The sequence below is a fragment of the Cariama cristata genome, unplaced genomic scaffold (genome assembly GCF_000690535.1).
Source record: "Cariama cristata isolate BGI_N322 unplaced genomic scaffold, ASM69053v1 scaffold34593, whole genome shotgun sequence".
Classification (NCBI taxonomy): domain Eukaryota; kingdom Metazoa; phylum Chordata; class Aves; order Cariamiformes; family Cariamidae; genus Cariama; species Cariama cristata.
In genome coordinates this window covers 7,920-24,672 of record NW_009608389.1, presented here as the reverse complement: position 1 = coordinate 24,672, position 16,753 = coordinate 7,920, and the positions used below count along the sequence as shown (strand labels likewise).

The 16,753-nt window shown below is 36.9% G+C and overlaps 1 protein-coding gene across 1 annotated transcript in view; it reads left to right on the top strand.

Moving 5' to 3' along the window:
• Positions 1-379: 379 nt before the first annotated feature.
• LOC104159250 (importin-8-like) overlaps positions 380-16,753 on the top strand; it is a gene marked incomplete at its 3' end in the record, with an annotated part of 23,059 nt that continues 6,685 nt past the window's right edge. Inside the window, exons 1-10 of the mRNA XM_009697105.1 lie at positions 380-517; positions 4,170-4,251; positions 6,385-6,541; positions 8,772-8,930; positions 9,893-10,049; positions 11,110-11,199; positions 12,003-12,097; positions 12,667-12,751; positions 15,317-15,451; positions 16,278-16,377. Of these exons, the coding sequence (XP_009695407.1) occupies positions 380-517; positions 4,170-4,251; positions 6,385-6,541; positions 8,772-8,930; positions 9,893-10,049; positions 11,110-11,199; positions 12,003-12,097; positions 12,667-12,751; positions 15,317-15,451; positions 16,278-16,377 (1,198 nt within the window). The remainder of the gene's footprint in view (positions 518-4,169; positions 4,252-6,384; positions 6,542-8,771; positions 8,931-9,892; positions 10,050-11,109; positions 11,200-12,002; positions 12,098-12,666; positions 12,752-15,316; positions 15,452-16,277; positions 16,378-16,753) is intronic.

Below are 16,753 nucleotides of genomic sequence, written 5' to 3'. Positions count from 1 at the left end.
GGACCTTCTAAGTAACACATTTGCAGTGCACAGCAAACAAATTAAAACTTAGTAAACCAGATAGTTGAGCATTCATATCAAATGTACCTAAACCTTAAAATAATCTTTGTAAATAGTTAATTGCATATGTATTCAAGGTACAAATTTCTTCTGTGTGTTTGTCTTTGCAAACAAAGATGTAGTGCCTTGATTTTTCAGCAATTTTTACATGCCATACTTGGATTCAGAGGTACAGAGAAAGAGGTGTTTACTGCTGGCAGAGAAGGATGGTCTTGGCCTTGCTTGCAGAACCTGAGGGAAGGTGCCAGTTTTCCATATCCAATGTCCTAGATTGTCCTGTTGTTGTTCTGCAGGGGAAGAAGCACCTTGCCATGCCGTTATGCACTCAGCTGCTGCGGTTGCCATCAGCGCACTGGAAGGGTTACTGACAAATGTGATTATAGAGCAGTTGCTTGCTGTGGGCTTTAAATGCGACAGCAAGCAAGGCACAAGAATAATGCTTACTGAGATGAGTTTAGTAGTATATAATGCATGATAACCTGGGAGCCAAATGTGAATGTTAGATGTGAAAAGTATTTGCTTCAGTAGGATCCATTTGAGGAAATTTTTGTATATTTTTCCTGCTTATCTCTCCTTTCATTCTAGTCTTTTACATGTGACAGTGTTCATCTTGCTGTTTTTCAGTGGCCCATCTGAGGCTTTCTTGGGTGTCATCTTTTCTACACCTAATCAAATGGAAGAGGAAATAGGCAAAAAATGATGTGTTCTCTGATCCTTTGAAGACTGGAGCTGTGATGCTGAGGCGGGGGAGAATACATGTTAGGCCAACGGTGAAAGGACAGAGTGCAGAAAGGTATACAGCTGCAGTGCACAGATCCTGAGACAGTGGACACAGATGGAACAAGATGCATGGGGACATATGCATCTCTTCTCCACTGCTGTAAATTTACCCAATTGTATCTTACCTGTGCTGTATGCCTCTCCCAGTTTAGCTGCTAGCCTTGCACATTGCTGTATCCCATCCACTTAATCTCAATGGAAATTAAATGAGATAATTTTTTTTTTAGCATAAATGCTCTGATTTGTGATTCATGCAAAAGCAGTCAGTATGTCTTTTACACAGCTTTAAAATAATCGTCCTTTATAAGTACTCAGTGAAAGCTTATTTTTCAAAAACTTTTACTTTCTCCCTCAAAATAAACATATGCCCCTGTTGACCAGCACCTTCATAGGAAGTTTTACCAAATCACAGCAACGTGAATTCAAAGCAATGTAACTATTCACGAACTGCACAAAGCAGCGTGCTGTGTTACGGGAGTTGTGCTGAAGGTTTTTTTCAGCCATCTGGTGCCTCCCTGCGGCTCCTGGGCACAACTCTTCAAAATCGGCACATAGCTTTCTATTCCTTCCACAGGACTGACGATATTCCTGCTCTCCCTTTCTAAAAGTTCAGGTACAGCTGTAATGGCATAAATAACTGTCTAGCTGAACTCATCCAGCTCTGAGGTCTCTTCCGTGTCTCTTTCCATTTGCACAATGCACACCTGACAGTTGCTCTGCACCTGCTCACGTGATACATAGAGTTTTACTTGCTGGTGTCCAGGAACCTGTTGTATGGTTTCCCGAGCAAGGCAGGGAAAGGGTACATCCCAAGATGAAATTAGCATGACATCTAAACCAACGAGAATGTGCTGGTATAGGAAAAATGTTGCTGCATGCAGCTTTTTAAAAAAGTCCTCTGTTCTAAAAATTGCAAGCGGTATGTAGTTTTCCTGATGGGGTTTGTTGCTGCACCAAGTGAGCACGATGGTATTTGAGTTTCACAAATACAACAGAATTTGGTGTCTTGTTTCTAAAATGGGCACACAATCTCTGTTGATCTCTACAGCATTTGTGTTTCTGATAATGAGTAGAAAATGAAGCTGTATAAAAATGTGAATTATGGTAATGACAATAGTATGGAGTAGAAGGATTTAGTGGGAGCTTGATACTGTGTCCCTGTGATCTCTTTAGGGGTGTCAGTATGTAAAGTGTAAAGAAACCCTCATAGCAGTGTGCTGGTAGGGATGGGACCCCGTCTGAGACACTGTGTGTACCTTCTGCGTAACATGTCTTTTGTCACTCCAGGCACTTGCTGTGCAGGCCAAATAACTGTATTTGTATATATCCTGGCAAAACTTCAGGGATAGCAGTTGTATGCCAGCACAAGTGGTACCAATAAAGCTTCCTGGAGTAGCGGTGATTTTAATGTAGATTCAGTAAAAGGTATTTTCACAGAGAAAGGGAAATAATTTACACTGTTATCACTGTGTCCGCCCTAAATGTGATAGTGGTGAGATTACTGCAGGAAAACAACAACACAAAACAACCCCCCAAAAGGTTACATTCTTAATCAATGTGTTTATAGTAGTAAAAGCTGTGTGTAGATTGGATCTGAGAACAGCATATAGGCACTGCTTAGGAGAAAAAGAACAATTTGAGTTCACACACATTTTTGATTTTGTGTGCTCGTGCTTTCTTTATCTCCCTGGGAGTTGGGTGTTGAGTGGTGGAGGGGGCTGCAGCCTACTGTGGTAAGGTCAGAACCCACCAACGTTGTACCGATTCTGTCTGGTAGTGACTGAAGGGCAAGCTTTGGACTCCAGGATACTTGATTAAAAGGTGATCTTTGGAATCCAGTATGCTTCAATCAGTTGATGTTGAAAGCTGGTATTTCAGCATCTCTGTAGATAAATGGAGTTCCTGTGTTGTCTGTTACAGCTTGTACTTTATTTGGAGCATTTCTTATGGATAATAACAGTTTACAGAGAAGGGAATTGCAGGAGAGCATGCTTTTGCTATTACTGCTCTTATCTGAAATCTCAGGTTACTCTATAAACATCAAATGAGTCTCTGAGCACAGAGTAGGTTAGAATTACACTATCATTATAATGACTAAAATGAGGGCCAGAAAATTAAGTGATTTGGTAAAATTATTGAGTGATAATGTTGTGATGCAGCTGTTAACAATTAGGCATCATGAAAGCAATGTAGTTTTTACCTCATTATGAAAATGTTAGATCAAGGAACTGGGTACATGAAGAGCAGAATGTACCTCTTATTTCACAGCTTTCGAATGAGGCAAAGTTTACGTGAGGATGTAGTATACTTGTGCTTAAAGCACAGCTCTGGAAACAAGCACAGAACTGCCAGGCATAATCTAGTTGGAAAGAAATACTATAAAAAGTGAAATAAAGAAAGCTTCTGCCATCTAGCTTCAAGAAACATCTTTCTTTGAACATAAAGCACATGGATCTAAGTGATGAAAGATCTGACCTACGAGTAACTACTGATGTTGCCAAGGCTTAGCAGTAACTGCACCATGCTGAGTCAACAATTCTTCACATTGGAGGACCCCTGTTGAATGACAGCAGTATAATGCTATCAGATTTTCACATCTTTTAAATCTGGCATGCTTTGCTCAGAAGTTCAGTGAGCATTGTTTTCTCTTTGAAATTCTTCAGCTGCGTGGCTGATGTAGTGTTTGAAAAGTTCCCAGGAAGGCTATGGGTTTTGAAATGTTATCTGTCTACGCTTGATTTTAATTAAAAATGGTTATTCCACTGTGTTTCCCCAGTTTTTATTTTTCTGTTAAGATGCACTATACAACTAGTTCATTAAAACATAGCTTTAAAAGATAGCTGTGTAATATATGGCTAATGCAGATGCTGTTTGCACTTGAAAATAATTTTAAATAGTTTTCTTAATCTCTTCAAAATTCAGTATTGCTATTATACCACAATCTGTTTTGCAAATAAATAGTATATATTGATGAAACATGTCAATATCCATTTGACTTATGAGGCTAAGTTAAATAATTCAAGGACAGATCTGTAGTGCTTCTCATTATGCATTCTCAGAATTATTTAAATATTTGTTATCACTAATCTCTAATAGAGAGCCTTTTCACATTACTTATTCCACCCATGTGCTGTTATATGCTCCTCTTTTGCAAGTAATTGTTTGGATTGCTGCAGATCTGGGTAAATCCAAGTGCTGAAACCTTTCTACCTCATGAGGGGAGTCAAAGAACACTGCAAAATTCTTCATTTATATTTCTTATTCAGCTTTTGGTAATATAGTCTTCTTAAACATAGTGATTTGCTAACTGTGTTTTATATGTATTTCAGTCCTATAAGATCATCAATTTTGCTCCAAGTCTACTGCAAATCATAGTATCAGATCAAGTTGAATTTCCAGTGCGTCAAGCAGGTGAGATTAATTCCTTGTTTCATTTTCTTTCAGTAGAAAGTCAGTCTGTTAGTTATTTCAACAGATACTGAGCTGTTGCAACATAAAGAAGTTCACGTTTGTTCTGAATGTGGAAATGAAAAGGATCTATCTTTGCCGCTTCTTTCTTACATGAGGGTCAGATAAAACCGTGGGTATAGGGTGGAGTCCTGCTTTGGCTTCCATGTGTTTGTAGTGATCCCTACTGGATTGCTGTGATACTGATAGGGAAAGGGAATGATTTCTGCTCAAAACTGAGTACCCAGGGAGGCTTATGTATTCTTTCTCCTGGTGGTGAAGAAGTACTGATGCCAAGACAAATGAGAATTTAAAATAAAAAGTAGCTCTCATTTGAATACATACTTCTTTATTTGAAACCCTTTTCCTGGAAAAATGCAAGTTTCTGAAAAATGAAAAAAAAAAACCATCATTCCCTAGGTCAAGGATAGCTACATATGCATCATCAGTATCTGTGGTATCTGCTTACAAAAGTAGATATGAAGGAAGGTCACATCGCCAATAAATTATAAATTTATAATCTGAGCATGTCTAGAAAGATTGCCCAACTGTGTGTGTGAGTTCAGGTACAGTGATGCAGTTAACTCTAGGGTATACATTTGTCTAAGATCAGATTCTAAATTATCGTAATCTATTTTAACTACTCCTGTACAATATTTTTGACAGATACAGAAAATATTCAGCTTTTTCAAGAAATTGATGAATACTGTTTCATTCACAGCTCTGTTTTTATGCTATGGAACAGCATTTCCCATAGAAGCACTGTTGTGTTTTTTTTTTTTTACAGATCCTATTAATCCCCTGAGTGCGTTGGGGCATGCTGACATATGCTGTTTGTCATGCTGGCGTTTATTTTTTTCAAAGATAATCCAGCTTTGAATGGCATTGTTAAACCATTCTGTAGTAAAGTTTGATGCTTAATCTAGACCCCATAAGGTCATTTTATAAATTAATCTCTCATTTCAGTATCATTCAGGAAAAAACCCCAAGTATGTAGAACATAATTTTTTAAATTCTTGTTTAATTTTTTTATTTTTTACAGAGTAGGGGTATAAAATAGAAAATTTGTATTACATTTGTAAGTCAACAGATTTCCCTGGGAATTTTTTAAAAGCCAAGAATTTGTATAACAACAAACTCTATGGACAGAGTAACTTAGAGTCTTGGGCTGGTCCTGCTGGACCTGTTTCTTGTCTGAATATTCTGGCACGTCACAGACAAAGAACTGTTTTTCCTCTTGCTCCTATAAAATATTTTACAAACTACATGTTTTCATACTCCGTAATTTGTCATCACCAAGAAAAATTATTGTACCCAAGGATACCTTATTTATACTTTAAAACCCTAGCTAGTAATCAACCAAAATAGTACAGGGATAAGAGTTTATTAAGAACATTCATTTAATGTCTTACACCATATTTCCTATGTTTCCTAAAGAATGCCTGCAGGCATTTTAGTACTGAGGCATAAATGGTGCTTTATTTTCAGTTGAAGATTAACTTTATTTTTCATGGTTTTTCATGTGAGACAGAAGGGAACAATTCTCAGGGATTATGGGAAATCCTGATAGTGAGATAAAGCTTAGGGAATTCACAACAAACATTTCTGTCTGAATAGAAGGTAGGCCATGTGCCAGTTTCATGCTGGGCATTTCCCCAAGCTGAGTGTCCCATCTGCGTGTGCAATCATTTGTTTACACGAACCTTCCAAAACTTCACTTACTGAGCTTGAGTTGTTGTTTTAAGGATGAGTAAAAATGCAGTTAAGTAGATTTTTGTTTATTGTTTAGAGCGATGGAATATTATGTCCATATGGAAGACTGCTGTAATAAAGAACGTACCCTGATGGAAATGACTGAAATACTATCCTGTTCTGTTTAGGACCAGGCATTTGAGCCTGATCTTGTGTGGAATCATAAAAAAAAAGGTTTTCTGACTCAGCTGTGCTTAGTGCCTATAATTGTTAAGAAATCATACAGTGGTTTTCAGTCATCTTTTCAACTCTTTGCTCTACTTTCAGCTGTGCTACATGTTGAGCACAGAGTAATGTGGAGATGCGTTAGAATTAAATTATTATTTCCCCAATGTTTATACTTAGCTGCCATTTACCTGAAGAACATGGTGACACAGTACTGGCCAGACCGTGAACCACCTCCTGGAGAAGCAGTATTTCCATTCAACATTCATGAAAATGATCGTCAGCAGATCCGTGATAACATTGTAGAAGGAATAATTCGTTCTCCTGATTTAGTGAGGTACCTTACATTGTGTAGAGATATTTCTGTAGCTCAAGTTTTCAGACCTACCAGTCCGAATGTAGTTAATGTGAGAGTCTCAATTTCTTCGGAGATGAAGCAAGTACTTGTTTTGGAAATGTAATAATAATAAATTTTAACCTATTTATGTGCACTTGTTTTTCAGAAATGTAGTAATCCGGCTAATAGCCCTGTGATGTGATTTGTCCTCTTATGGTGTTTTTTAAAGTGTCTGATAACACTTGCTGTAGTGACAGCCTGTCTATTTGGCTGATTCAGGGCAGATAGCATAGAGGGATATCTGCAATACAGAATTAACCATTCAGAGAAATACTGCCCGAGATCTGTTTTCTGTTTTCTAGTAGCCCTTTTCTCAATTACTTTTGCCATTTTTATATGTAATCCCAGTATTTAAATGTGTATTAGCATTCTTGGCTTTAAGATGTTCAAAGAATGAAGAAATGGTGTTCTCTTGCTGGAAGAATAGTTAAGATTCACAGACACACTACAATCTATGATTGTTCCCCACTAACTAAAGTGAGGCTGATAGGATGTGATTAGGCTGTAGTGTGTAGATGATCGTCTTTGAAACACAGAAGAAAATCTTCCTCTTCTCTCCTCCTCCTCTCCACAAACTAGGTGCTCAAAGATGTCTTTTTTTGTCAGTAGTCGTATCTGGAAGAGGAGTGATTGACTACGGATTAAAATAGAGGTTAGAGAAAACACTTTAAAAAAAATAGTGGAACGCTAGAATGCGTTAGACTGCTGTAGCATTGTTGTCACTGGAGGTCTTTATGAATAGATTAGACAAACATCTGCCAGGAATGCTTAGGGTATAAATGGTCCTGTACTGAGACAAGAAAATGAGCTAAATCATCGTTTCCAGTTCAGCTTTTCTAACATGCTCTGACGCAGATGATTAGTATCTCCACTGAAAAAGATAGGTGCTTCTTAGCAAGGTTGTGCTACAAGGTAAGGAAGCTTGTGTTGTAATAAAGGCACGTAGTTTCCCCTGTCGTGTCATAAATACTAAGGCTAGGTTTATACAAAAGAACACAAAATAATGGGAGTTTGAAGAGTTTTTTGTGAAGTAGTTCAGGCGTTGTTTCATAACCTGGTATTCAAAATGTCCTGACGTTACAATGACAATCTACATCTAAAAGGTTTGTTGAAAAACCCAGGACAATCACCTGGAATAAAGTACAGGGTTTCTAAATACTGGCTAAACTTGTAGATTTGTCAGAGGTTAAAAAAGTCAAAGAAACTTTACTGGAACTAATCTGATGTTCTAATAGTGATATTTTTCACTGTTTGCTTGTGAGAATAAGGGAGGATGAGGAACTAAATCGGCAACAAGCACAAACTCCAAAGGCTTTAGGGAGAAGATGAGTTTGTACAAAGCTAAAAGGATCAGTAGGTGGAGGGCTCCTTATTAAAAAACTTTGTAATAATGGCTCCTTATGTAATGGACTGCAAGAGGATACCCAAGGCAAACTAAATACAGAAGAACCAATATTTTCTTCAGACTTTTTTTTTTTTAATTCCTTAGCAGAGCCAGGAGGGTTTGTTTACAGTTTCTAATTCAGTGCCATTCAGCTTTTTTAGTCAGACCTCACTATAGTCAATTAGCAATGCTGACTTGCCTCACCATTGTGAGTGGCATCTGAAAATGTGTGGAGGGAGAGGAATGGTAAGATGTTTTTACCTAATTGGCTCTGCCATATGCTTTGGGGGTTGAGAAAGTGCTGTTCTAGAAGATCCTAGGAAAATTGTAATTTCATGAGGAACCTCTGGCCTGAATAACAACACAGGCCAATATTGTTTAATAAAAATGTACAAATTTGTGTTTTTGTGGTTGCTTTCAGTCTCATAAGCCTGTAGAAGTATAAACATTCATTTTCAAAGTGCAAAGCTAGCTCATTTCATAAGCAATTAATTGTTTTCAAATATTGCCTGATGGGTATGGAGAGGGAGGAGGAAGGGAGAAAAGTAGCTAAAATGTCCTGAAATTAGTTTCTTCCTTAAGGTTAAATCCCCTGGGATTTTTTTTCTTTCTTTTCCTCTACCACTTCTCAGAACTCTCTCAGCGCTGTTAAAATATGTGTGATACTTATGATGTAATATGTATATTGTGGCAAATAAACCGAGGGTTAGGATCTATCCTTTAATATTAAACACTATGGCATGATCTTATCTATTTATAAGTATTTCTTTTTCCCTCCTGCCGTAGAGCCCAGCTGACAATGTGCCTCCGTGCTATCATTAAACATGACTTTCCTGGCCATTGGACAGCCGTGGTAGACAAGATAGGCTACTACTTGCAGTCTCAGAACAGTGGGAGTTGGCTTGGGAGCCTCCTGTGCCTGTATCAGTTGGTGAAGACTTATGAGTAAGTTTATGTCCATCAGTAGATGAGGAATCAGTACTTTTCGTCTCAGCTGATTACCAAGAAGGATGTTCTTAAGAGCACTGGCAGTTCTACAAGAAATTCGGATAGCAAATGGGAATAAATCATTGTCATATCATTCCCTTCCTGCAAATAAATGAAAACTATTTATCATCTTTGTATCATCAGTGAATTGAAGCAGAGATGCCAGCAATAACCTGTATGAATTTGCTGACATTTTTTCTTGAGGCTTTGTACTTTTGATCTGATTTCACCCATTTGTAGAAAAATTTCTTAAATGTTTGTAACTTCTTTTGTTTGAAGATTCCCCAAATGCTGGATATATGAATGCAAATTATTTTCTACTTTTATGTCATGAATACAGTATTGTCATTGTCATATACTCCTATTGCTTATTGTTACCTATACTATCCTCCTGATAGTCTAAATCCACAAAGCATAAATTAGGAGAAGTGTAGTGAGCTGTCTCATTTTTCAGAAAAAATTATCTGTTGTTAGAAACGTATGTATAAACAACACAAAAGAAATGTGAATGGAGAAAGAGAATCTTTCCAAACAAAGGAATTGTCTTTCCCTTTCAATGGCTGTTCACTCCTATTTGTTCAGCACCCGACTTGGGTTTGGCATTGGTATGAATATCAGAGCAATTCAAGTCCCTGCTACTGTGAGCTGACTATTCAGTAATAGAGAACATGAGTTCTTCCTCCCAATAACTGCATTTATATAAGGTAACATTTGTTGGTTTTCATTTCTCTATATATAGGTTAGCGAATTTGCACAAATTGTTGACATGGGGGCTAGAGGAGGGGAGAGTGAATGAGTGAGTGCTGGGTATTAATTTATTTTTTTTTTTTTAGGGTACAGAAATTAAATTGCTGGTGGGGAATAGGCATTAGAATCTTCAGAATATAGATGCTGGAACAACATTTTTGTTTCCTTTGCAGATACAAAAAAGCAGAGGAGCGAGATCCTCTCATAGCAGCAATGCAAATATTTTTGCCTCGGATTCAGCAGCAGATGATCCAGCTTCTGCCTGATAACTCCCATTACTCTGTACTGCTTCAGAAACAAATCTTAAAAATCTTCTATGCTCTTGTTCAGGTTGGCATCTGTGTAGAGGAAAACCAAAACTTTTACTTTACTGGGCACACCGACCCCTTTCAGTACACTCATGGGTGTGATTGAATAAGAATACCAATTTGGATGGGAAAAGTCGTGTACAATAAACAGCTTTTATAAAAATATGATCTTTATAGATTTTTCTATTTAAAAACTGGTCACGTGATCCTTCAGATTAAATTTTTAATGAGCCTAGGTACTTCTGCACATCTATCTGTAAGCTTACTGGAGAAATGTTCCAATTTTTATAAAGTCACACATAACCTGATATAAACTGTATGGGTATCTAGACTGTGCTAGTTGGCCCCTGAAAATGTCAATAGTGCATATTGTAGTATAATTGTCAAATAGTGCACTTCAGTAGGTGGCATTTCTCATTACCTTCTGAAGATCTGGTAGAAATTATTTATTGAGGCACATGCACTTTACAGAGATAAGTTTGGCTTTGACAGGGATGAGTTTGGTAAGGAAGTACTTTCAGAGAATGAGAAACAAAACAAGATCCTACATAAAGGGTAGCCTGAAAATTCTTACTGGGGGTTAAAAAGCTAAAATAGTTTGTTATTAGATGGGAGGAGGATTAAAAAGATCCCAAGATGATATTTTACTTTTCAATAGCTTGCCTGAATGTTGTCACTTTGCTTTGGGTTTTGTAGAGAGGTAAGATTTACTAGATAGTAGCTAGGTAGTAATTAAGAGTACATTTCACCTCCTAAAATGCTATTGGTTTATCCAAACTCTGTAATATAAACACTACAGTGGTCCCTAGAAGTTAGCTAGGCTACTGTGAAGAAGAGGAAGAAACAAAGAGAGTTAGCAAATTCTCAGACCAAGAAACTTCCCTCAGCTAGTGTCTGCTTAGAAATTCCTCTGTAAATTGTACCAAGAAGGATACAGTTAGAGTAGTATTAAGATCTAGCCTAGTTTTAATTTTACTTAAAATTTCATCTTCCTCAGAATGTAACTACCATAGAAACACCTTCTACCTTTTTCAGAGAAAAGTAGTATTTCATGACTGTTTTTTTTTTTTTTCTTATTTCAGTATGCATTGCCACTCCAGTTGGTGAATAACCAGACTATGACTCAGTGGATGGAGATCTTCCGTACTGTCATTGATAGAAATGTACCTCCGGTAAGTTTTAGTTTTGTAAAGGCCTCTGATACTTGTGTGTTGGCCTTTCAGGAACAGTCAGTGTGAAGATTTTCTAAGTGTTTTCTTTTTTAAAATGTCATCTATTTAAGATTCTTACCCTTGTGGTGTTTCCAATAGAAACATAGGTAGACGGTGTAAGCTGTCAGAATTTCATTGTCTGAGGTAGTAATACCATGTAAACTTCAATCTGGGGTATTTTGGAAGTTTCCAAATATTATAGCCATTTTCTGTCAAACAAGAATCAAAAGCTCATCACAAACCCATAATTTGTCTCCATTCCTGTTTTGCTTTCATCTGTCCTTCATGTTTCTTGAAGAACAAAATAAAAATAGTCATTAAATTCTTCTTTGTTTGTGTACAACATTAACTGGCATTTCCTCAGTTTTTAGAAATTTATTTCACAACCTTAATATTCTTTTAATAGCTTTTGCATTAGCATATGGTCAGGGTGTATATATTTGGAGGAGTTAGTATCATGCTTAATTTTTAAGCCAGAGTGCATGCCACTGTGTAGTATTCAAGTTTATGTGAGACTTTCTGTTTTTTAAATATGCATAATTTTGAAAATTAAAGTACAGGCATTGTACAGGTATTGCACATATACAGTTATGTTGACTAATTGAGATATTTGAAAGTTCCTGAATGCTATATAACTGTTAACAGAACCAAAGCTTTAGTTGATGCTGTGTATTTGTATTGGTTTACTCAGCAAGGAATGTTTAAAGCATCATCTCTCTCAACAAAACACACAGCTAATTTAAAATAAATGTATTTATTTATAGGAGACTTTGCAAATTGATGAAGATGATAGACCGGAGCTGGTATGGTGGAAATGCAAGAAGTGGGCATTGCATATTGTAGCTCGTCTTTTTGAACGGTAACAAACTGATTAAAAACTCAGTTTGGGTTATGAATCTGTAACATTACTTGAGGTGCAATTAGACAAGACAGTTCAGTTGATTTAACAGGTCATGGTCACCAAAGAGATATGCCTGCTGCTGTCCTCTGCCTTGTGCTGACACAGCCACTCACTGGTCTGAGCTCTTAGTGAAATAATTTGACTCTAAGATAGTAAGAAGGTAGTACCACAGGAAAAGTACTTTTTTTTTTTTTTTCCTACTTCCAGCTACAAGTGCTTATATTCTCAAATATAAAGCCAGGGGAAGATTTGAAAAGAAATCCATAAATATAGAAGTTTCAGAGCTTGTAACAAAAAGATGGCTATATTTACTCGACTATAGTATTGTATCTTAGGATAATCTAAGAAAAGAAAAGGAAAGTGGGGCATTACGTGGGAAATAATGACTTAGAAGAAACCTATGGGAAAGGATTCCTTTGGGGGTGGGGAAGACTACTCAGAGTCCTTTGTGTTTTAGCAAGTGCTGCGTTTTCCTGACACAGTAGACTTCTCACAGTGTAAGTATCTGTGTTCTCTTCTTTTTAAAGGTATGGAAGCCCTGGGAATGTAACTAAAGAATACTTTGAATTCTCAGACTTTTTTTTAAAAACTTATGCTGTGGGCATACAACAGGTAAGTACAGTTCATTTGTTTCTGAATTAGATCGTTTTGGCTGAAGAAATATATTGCTTTTCAACAGTGTGCTCATATCGAAATTCATCATTAAACAAAAACGAACAGAGTCAGGCAGGTTTTCCTTTTAGTGACTGAGAAGTTCTTTAGAACTCAGGGTCATACAACTGAGGTATATAATAATACAAATTTTCAACAATTCAAAAAACCCTGCAGGAAAATTCTCAGAAAAGGTGAGTGCTGATAAAACAGTATTATCATCATGTATAAACAATCTAGATATAGCTGAGAGAAAAAACTATTGATGCAGAGGCCTCACGTCATAGAAGGGTGTATTTTCAGGCCATCTTTAGTAAATGCTTCTGCTGCAAACAACTTGGGCACAGTAATCCAATGATACTGTTTTATTTCAGGAAGATAGAAGCAGGCTAGAAGGTGTCTGGAGAACAGCAATAAAAGTTATTTTATACCTGGAAAGCATATTTTATAAAAATATAGCTAAATTCACAGTTTGTAAGGAGATTATCTTTTTCGGGGAGTTGCTAACTGTGATTAACATGGTGTTGTGGAGAGTTCAGTTCTGATAAAGGGGCACAGAAGTGAAGCAATTCCTGTTAGTTTTCTGTGTTTTTCTACCAGCTCAACTGTGGGCCCCTGAGAACATGGGCTTCCAGGCTTCCAGCATCAACCTGTTTTGGTGGAATGGCTATAGCAATTGGGTGCCTGAAAACCCTGAGAGTGCTGGCTCCCAAGCTGGGATGTTTTTGGCACAGCTCCTCCTATTTCTCACTCAGCCTGCCATATACTAGATGACTAGGAGTGGTAGTTCCCAGGCTTTTGGCTCAGCTAAAGCTCTTGGGTGTCCAGGCTTTTGGGTTACGTGTTCCAAACAGGCTCCTAAGAAGCCAGGAGAATGCAGTATGCTCTCCTGCTCGTGATTCTGGGCTCTTGATTCCCTTTGGCCTGTAAACCTTGAAAAACACCTGGGAATGCTGTTTTTCAAGTGACAAATGTTTGGATAATGTGTATTTCCAGAATATGTGGCTCCTCAGCACGCTGCTGGATGAAATATCCCTGAAATGGCATCTGCAGGCTTCTTACAGTTTAAATTTCCATTGTCTTTGATGCAGGTTGCCAGGCTGTTGTTGTCACTTCAAGTCAAATTTAAACTAGATTTCAAAATACCAGGATTGTCTGCAAAACAAAATTACTTTTCTCCATCCAGTTTGGCAACAGAATAGTTGTCAAACAGTGTATTAATTCTGTGTAAAAATGTAAATGTTAAGAACTAAGGAGAAGAATGATTGTGGTGAGGCTGTAAGCATTACATGAAAAGGGAAACAGTCTAATATCTATTCTAAAGTCCTTGCAATGTTTAACTCCTGAGTGGAAAAGTGGAATCCCATGGGCAGTTGTCATTTGAAACACTTAAAGTTTGTCTGCTAAGAGATTAGGCTACGTAGCAGAGGGAGCAGTTTAGCTTTCAAGATAAATGACCTGGACAATCTGCACATTTCTTCCATTTCTGGCTCTTAAATGCTGATTTGTCATGTTTCCTTGCAGAGTTAGTAAGAATTGTATTGTGAATGTTACATTACTAAGCCTTCATTACTTATTCATCAGTTTTTACGTGCTGACATTGTGCAAGAGTCTATATGAGAGAGACAAAGTTCTTGCTCAAGGAGTGTATCGTATAAAAGACTTAAGATCAGACTTAGTACTCCTAATGAAAGAGTTATGTTCAAAATAAGATGTATTATAATGTGAAGAATTATGAAGCAGAATTGTCCTGAAAATATATGACTCAATATTTTGTTATGCATTGCCCTTGATTTTTATTGTTGTTCACGTACATGCCAATTCTTTACACTTATTGACACTTAATAGTTCATCTGCCATTAGTGCAGATTAGTGGCTTTGTACTGTAGGTTTTTCTTTGTAGAACAAGCCTTTATATTAAGGAAGCTTTGTGTGATGGACTTTGTGATACCATGCTAGGTGATACTATCTGATGGTTACAATAGATAATTGAAGTTAAGGGTTTTGCATCTCTTCTGGTTCGCAGATTTAGGTGCTAACCTATTTTTCTTTTCTAGTTTAATATTTTTATTCTAATCACTGTTCTTCTAAAGCAATTTGTCTTCTTTAAGGGCCTGTCCTTAAAAAATGAATACAGACACCACTAACATTTAGAAGTCAACCAGTCTGAAAATCTCACTGTGCCTTTTCCTTATCTATTTCAAATTTTGCTGAGGCTTGTGTAAAGTGTGAACCTGTGAATATTGAAGTATATCTTTGGTTTGTAATCACAACTGGTCACATGGTGGGGCTAGTAGTAAAGGTAGACATGTACATAAATGCTGACAGGACTAGATCCTTAATATTTATATGATTATTTCTGATTTTTGGATCAAAGGCATTACAGTGATTACTAACACTAGAACCTCTGTTGTAAAACTAATTAATCTGTCCATGTACATTCACTGAAGAGGTGCACTGCGTGTCTATGCATGAGAGAGAATTTTCGGTCTTCATTTAAAAAATATCAATTTGTTATCTCTTTAGGTTCTCTTAAGAATCTTAGACCAATACAGGCAAAAAGACTATGTTGCGCCACGTGTTCTTCAGCAAACATTAAATTATCTGAACCAAGGTGTTATTCACTCTGTAACATGGAAGCAAATGAAGCCACACATACAGGTCAGTGCATAAAACCCAGTCATAAACACTGCATATCATCAGAGTGATTAAAAAACATCCCAAAACCTCACCAATTTTGCAGTTTTAAAGAAGGTTTCATGAATCTTTCGTGCAGCAATTGATCTGGGCAAAAAAGAGCATTTCTACATGAATGTGGTTGTTTTTTTCAGTATTACGACTACTTTTTATTGCAGATATTATTAACTCAATTAAAGATTCTGTTCCGTAAGTTGTTTATTTTTATTTTTGAAGTCTGTCTGCCATACACTGATAATGTTCTGGCATTTATTAGTTGCTGGTGTTCAGAACTGTATAGATTTGGAAATTCATAATTGATTGTAGTGCAAAGATAGTGGGCAAAGAGAATATGAACTATGAGGAACCGAACTGTGTTTTACAGATGTGTTTTATAAGTGAACTAAGAACAAATGAAAAGGGATTTTCATGCTTTTCTTTTTTCATATCATAAGCTCCCCTGTTCTAGTTAGTTACTCCCATGACTGTTAGGAGGAAAGACTCTGAAATCCATTCTGATACTAAGTGTTGCATTGGTAGGATCCTTCTGCAGAATGCAATATTCTGCTACTTATAGACTATGTCCTGAGGTATATTTTGTATGTGGTATTGTATTATTATAAATGCTGTCTGGGACCTTTGCGAAAGGAAAGTATGTATATTGTAAGTTTATTTCTGTTAGCCAAAATAAAAGAGCACTGATTAAAAGAATTTTACTCTTCAGAAAAGTAAATTAGTGCATACTGGAACAAAGCTGTACTGGAATGTGATTTTATGTGTACTTATGTGTATTTGACTTCTCTAATATTAGAGTATAACAGAAGAAGTGATATTCTCTCTAATGTGCTACAAAGATGAGGATGAAGAGCTCTGGCAAGAGGATCCATATGAATATATCCGCATGAAATTTGGTAAATGTTTGTGTTTAGCATTTATTTTTTGCTTTCATCTATCTTGTATACTATAGTCCCAGTTAACAGCACGGCCACTGCAATGTCTGTCTTCACCAGTGTCCTGAAAAAAGGAAGAGAAAATTTGTTTCTTAAATCTCACCAATCTGTAGTTAAAAAAAGGTAGCAGATCAAGTGAGTTTTGGCCTTTTGGCTAGTAGCTTTAAAATAAATGATTCACTTAATGTTTTTTTCTGCTTCACGTGTACTCAGTGCAGCCCACATAGACTGACTTGCTCACTTTTTAATGCCAGTTTCAGAATCCTGAATTGCAAATGTGCAATTGTCTGCAAGTTCTTGCAGCTCTCACTTTGACCAGAAGAGGCCTGACTTGCTC